Source organism: Cebus imitator, unplaced genomic scaffold, assembly GCF_001604975.1.
Source record: "Cebus imitator isolate Cc_AM_T3 unplaced genomic scaffold, Cebus_imitator-1.0 Scaffold196, whole genome shotgun sequence".
Taxonomy (NCBI): Eukaryota; Metazoa; Chordata; class Mammalia; order Primates; family Cebidae; genus Cebus; species Cebus imitator.
The window spans coordinates 3,471,045-3,476,783 of NW_016107511.1; the positions used below are offsets into that span (position 1 = coordinate 3,471,045).

General features: G+C 52.7%; 1 protein-coding gene across 15 annotated transcripts in view; it reads right to left on the minus strand.

Moving 5' to 3' along the window:
- The window catches only part of AOPEP (aminopeptidase O (putative)), a 379,056-nt gene that overhangs the window by 158,375 nt on the left and 214,942 nt on the right, over positions 1 to 5,739 (minus strand). For all 15 annotated transcript variants that reach the window (XR_005203205.1, XR_005203206.1, XR_001830582.2 and 12 more), the window contains one exon: positions 1,798 to 1,904. Coding sequence is in view for 10 of the 15 variants with exons in the window: in XM_017547221.2 (XP_017402710.1) it covers positions 1,798 to 1,904 (107 nt within the window). In the remaining 5 variants the exon portion in view is untranslated. The remainder of the gene's footprint in view (positions 1 to 1,797; positions 1,905 to 5,739) is intronic.

Sequence of the window (5,739 nt, forward strand, 5' to 3'; positions counted from 1 at the left end):
TGCCTGTAATCCCAGCTACTCAGGAGGCTGAGGCAAGAGAATTGCTTGAACCCAGGAGGTGGAGGTTGCAGTGAGCTGAGATTGGCCCATTGCAAACCAAACAGGGAAAAAAGAAAAAAACCCCATCTAAAAAAAAAAAAAAAAAAAGATCTGCTTCTTACATCTGTCACTGCCTCCCCAGGGCCTCTTGTGTGGACCACTGCAACGCTCCAGCCGTCCTCCTGGCTTTCTGTCAGCTGCCTGCCATGCTCTCCGCATAGCAGCAGAGCAGCACTGTACAAACTGGGCAGATCATGCCACCTTCCTGCTGAAGGTCCTGGAGCAGCTTCTGTAAAACTTGGAGAAAGGTTCGTGTGACCTGGCTTCTGCCTACCTCTCTTGGCCCTGCCCTCGGCCCCCTTTCCAGCCACATTGCCGTTCTTTCTGTCCTCAAGGCACACTAAGGCCTTTCCTGCCTCAGGCAGGCTATGGACAAGGCAGGTCATGTTGAGAGAGAAATTCCCCCACCTCCTTACTTGCTGCCCTCCAGTTAGCATGGACAGCACTGAGTGGTCTGCTCACAACGCTGCGAACCACCTGTGACCAGCCGGTACATGCGGCCGTGTCCCTGCTAAGTGGAAGCTCCTTGACAGCAGGGCCATGTCCACATTGGCCATAGGGGTAGCTGTCCTGCCTGGCTCAGTCAGCATTGGTCTAGGGAACAGACGCAGGAACAGCGGCTTTGGGGCGGGAACACAGGTCTCCTGGCTCCTGGCCCACTGCACTTCCCTCTGCTAGATCTGCCTTTCCGAAACAATGGATGAGTCAACTTGGGAGGCCGCCTTAGCGTGCAAGCACAGGGAACTTTGCCGTGGGAAGGGTGCAGCCTGCCACACCTGACATTCTGCTGTGCTGCACAAAAGCCCCAGCCAGCTCCCTCCCTGGGGTGCATTTACATTAGGCTTCAGTTAGGCGGAGTGGGGGTGCTCATTTAAAAACAAACCACAACAGCAGAGCCATCCAAGGCGGGCCTCTGCCCAGGAAGGTTGAGGGGCCTTCTGGGTAGCCATCTAAGAACGGGTGAGGAGAGAGGCAGTTCCTGGATGGCTGTCCCTCCCCACCTGTTGGATGGCAGGTTTCAAGCACCTGAGTCTAGTCAAGAAGGGGTGGATGGAGGCTTCTATTGCCATAGCAACCACGGTGCTCCCACAGCCTAGGCACCAGCTTTCAGATAACCATTTGGCAAAGAAAAGGAGCAAAGCAGAGAGGCACAAACATGGAAAACGGCACGAAATAATGGCAGGAAATAATCTTGCACACGCCATAAGCCACAGTCTACAAACAAAATTCAGGAGCCGGCTGTGGAATCCTGCTGCAGGGGAAAGTAGCACAGGCTTCCTGCTGGGCTACAGTGGAAACAAAAGCCCCATTGACACACACATCTGTGACCACTAAACACTTAGAAATCAATATTTTCCTAAAGATTTTTCCCCCTTTGGCTTTGTAGGGTTACTGTCTGCCAGGCTGCCAAACCCCAAGTCTCGCCACGTCCACAGCCACCACATGAAGTGACTATTAGGACTTCAAATGAAGGATCTGACCCTGGAAATGGCCCCATGCTAGTTTTTTCCCAAACAGGGTCACCAGAAAAATGTCAGAAGGCAAATCAAAATGCACACTCTGAAAGACTTAGAACATAACCATCACATCAGCGGGGAGAAGGAGCACACCCCAACTTGATTTAAAAAGGAAACACAGCAGATGTAGTCAGTTGGCCGGGAGGTGTCTTGAAGGAAAGAGGAAGGGATGGAGCCTCACCTTAACACCTGCATCTCCTCCGGGGAGCACCGCATCTCGTCCTGGAGGCGACGCCAGCGCAGGCAAGCCCTCAGCTCCTGCTGCTCCCGGGCCTCACGGGGGTCCAGCTGCTTAGCCACAGACGCAGACACACATGTGCACAAAACACAGTCACTTGTGGTCCTGGTGAAATGGTTTGCTTTGTTTCAGTGGGGATGACATAGCCTGCCCTGCTCTCACCTTGCTCCCATCAGAAACCTAAGGGCCGCCAGAGCCCAGTGCCTAAAACAAAAAATCCACCGTGCAGGCTCGCTTGTGCTGCTGATGGTGGAGCTGGGCCTGCTGTTTGGCGGAGGTCGCCTTGCTCTGGAACCCACCCATCCCCCTGACACACACCTGGTCTGGAGACAGTGGGCTTCCCTTGGGCCATTTCCACTTTGATCTCATCCAGTCCTTTTTTCCTGCTTTGTCTTTCTGCACAGGGTGGGGAAGGCCCCACCGCTCACCTGCGATTTTCGGCAGCCCTCAATTTTGTTAAGGACTGTTTCCAGTGGGGCCCGCTAATGCAGCCCAGATGATTCTGTGTGCACGTCACTAGAAGACGTGCTGCCTGGACTCACTCTAGGGGAGGGGAGGCCGTCACACTCTGCCCTACTGAGTCAGAACCAGCTGCTGTCCCACGGTGTGCTCACCAGGCCACATGGCCCAGACCTCTGTGAGGGAGGGCAGCACAGCACCCACTGGGGAGGGAGACGTCTATCCACGGGTGTTTCTGGAAATCAAAGGTTCCTTATAACTCATTCAACAGATATTTACTGAGTCTCTGCCTGGCCCTGGGGATGTTGCAGACAGGGCCTGGGAGAGCAGCCAACAGAGGGAGAGATGGGGGAGGAATACTAACATCAGAGAGCAGGTGATGGGAGAGGTGAGGGAAGAACCCAGATGCCCCTTTGCCCACTAGGGCTTCCTGAGGAGGTGGTGGTGACAGTGCTGGTCCTCAGGGAAGCAGGAGTCGGCTGGGGAGGAGGAATTTCGGGAAGAGAGAAAGCATTTGCAAGGCACATGGGGCCGGGCAGATGTGTGACGTGCTTAGAGAAGGCAAGGGACGTGGTCAAGCCCAGAGCAGACTATCATTCCGGGAGGGAGCGAGGGGCAGGGAAGCTGGCCGAGGCCACACGGTCCTCAGACCCCATGTGCCTGCTGTTATGGACAAAACTATGTCTCTGCAAAATAGACGTCTTGAAGGCCTGACCCTGGTGTGTCTGTATTTGGAGATAGGGCCTTCAAGGAGGTCATTAAGGTTAAATAAGTCATGAGTTGGGCCCTAATCCTATAGGGCTGGTGTTCATATGAGAAGAGGGAGAGCCAACAGATGTCTTTCTGTCCGCAAGCAGAGAGGAGGGGCCATGTGAGAACACAGAGAAAAAGCAGCCGGTGACTGTCTACAAGCCAGGAAGACAGAGGGCCCTCAGCAGAAACCAACCCTGTTGGCACCTTGGTCTTGGACTTCCAGCCTCCAGAACTGTGAGAAATAAATGTCTGTTGTTTAAGCCTCCCAGTCTCTGGTATTTATTATGGCAGTCCAAGTAGACTAATATGTCTGTGAAGGCATTTAGACTTTCTCTAGGTTGATGACAAGTTATACCATCCAACCTTGCGACTGACTCGATTCATGAATCCCTGTGGTGCCTCTCTGAGTGGATGGTAGTCTCCATGTCCTTCTTGGGATTTCACATGCCGCCCACCGCCCCACCACGCCCCACCCCTGGCTCCTATCACTCAGTGCTGTAGAGCGCAGTCTACCAGGCGGCAAAGGGACCCCGGTGACCGCCGCCACCCTGAGTCCTCATGCCCTGCTCCCTGGTGGGGCCTGCTGGCCAGGAGCAGCCCAGGAGGTGGCATACCCACCCCTGCCCCACAGGGCACTCCCCCACTCCCTGGAAGGTCTGAGGCAGGCACTCGCCAGGGCCAGCAACAGCCTCAGTCTCACCCTTCAAGGGAGAGGTTTCCCTGGCAGACGTGCTCTGGAAATGTCTCAAACTTTGTGCTGGAATCTAAAATGACCATTTTGCCTCAGGGGTGTTCATGTTTTTGCATCTCAAAGATTTACTGAACACACTTCCAAGGATGATGAGGGGGCTGACCCTTAACATGTTAAAGGAAAGGAGTGACAGAGAAAGCCTAGCTCCTGCTGTCCCTTTAGGCTCACAGCCAAACCACCACCTCCACAAAGGCTTTCTGGACCCACCCAGACCTGCCCTCCCCTACCTGGGAACTCAGGATATTTGGTGTTCACTTCTTTTAGCAAACTTATCAATCAAGAGGCAGGATCAAGCCAGCAGACTAAGGAGTGGCCTCCTAGAAACCTAGGCAAAGAAAAGGGTCAAGGAGGGGCACTCTTTGGGGGAGGCAGGAGATAAAAGACAGAGGTGTCATGACCAGACGCCTGAAATGCACTACAATTGCCAGGACCAGCGCAAACTTGATAGTCTCAGAAGGGATGCACTCCAGGGAAGAGACGGCGATAGAGGCACCCCCTGCTGAGTGTCTGTGTACAAGGCAGAGGGAAACATAAAGAGGAAGGGAACAGAGATTTCTTGCACACTCTCCACATGTCAGGCGCTGTGCTAAGCTCATTCACACCTGATCCCATTCACCCTGCAAGCCTCAGCATTGTTGTATCCACCCTGGGGAGGCGACCTAACCTACCTATACTCGCAGAGCTGGTAAACAGCAGGGCCGGGACTGGCAGTCTGTCTGACTCACAGCCTGGCACCTTTCCTGTGTCTACCATGTGGCCTCTCCTCAAAGGACTCCGTGTGGCAGGAGACACTGATGTGCACACTGCTGGGTCCACGGCCAGGGTGTGAAAAGCAAAACCCAGCTCCAGTATAAAGCAGTCATAGTCCAGATGTGAGGACAAGGAAATGACATAGAAGGAAAAGGAAAAAAAAAAAAAATGAGGAAACAGGTAAGCACCAAGTACTGTGAGAACCCACAGTGAATAGGTGGCTGGTGCTGAACTGTGAGTCGGGTCATCAGTCTGGGCTATCTAGAGATGGTGACCTCCAGCTGCCTAGCGAAAATTAAGTAAGATTTCAACAAAGGACCTTGAACAAAATCATGCAGGTATACACAAACTTGGGAATTCTGGAAAATACCAAACAGTCCAGTGTCTAAGCGGCAGAGATGACAGAGGAAAAAAAGTGACCCAAATATTAGGAACTTGAAAGTGAGCACAGAGCAGTTTAGTTGCTCCTTATCCTCATTAGAACTGGTGGCCAGGCCGGGCACGGTGGCTCACACTGGTAATTCCAGCACTCTGGGAGGCCCAGGGGGGTGGATCACCCGAGGTCGGGAGTCCGAGACCAGCCTGACCAACATGAAGAAACCCCATCTCTACCAAAAATACAAAAAAATTAGCCACGCGTGGTAGCGCATGCCTGTAATCCCAGCTACTCAGGAGACTGAGGTAGGAGAATAGCTTGAACCCAGAAGGCGGAGGTTGCAGTGAGCCGAAATCACGCCATTGCACTCCAGCCTGGGTGACAAGTACAAAACTCCGTCTCAAAAAAAAAAAAGGTAAAACCCCAAAAAAAAAAAAAAAAAAAAAAAAAGAGCTGGCGGCCAATGTTTCAAGGTAGAAGTTGCAAACTGGTGGCGTGTGCACCATCTCTGGCTTCTGGGTATGGTTGTCTCGCGTGGTATTTTTTAATAATTAGTAAACTTCACATAAAAATCCAGATTTATAAATTACCTTAAAAAGCTAATAGTCGCCTGTAATCCCAGCACTTTGGGAGGCCGAGGTGGGTGGATCACGAGGTCAAGAGATCGAGACCATCCTGGTCAACATGATGAAACCCCATCTCTACTAAAAATACAAAAAATCAGCTGGGCATGGTGGCGCGTGCCTGTAATCCCAGCTACTCAGGAGGCTGAGGCAGGAGAATTGCCTGAACCCAG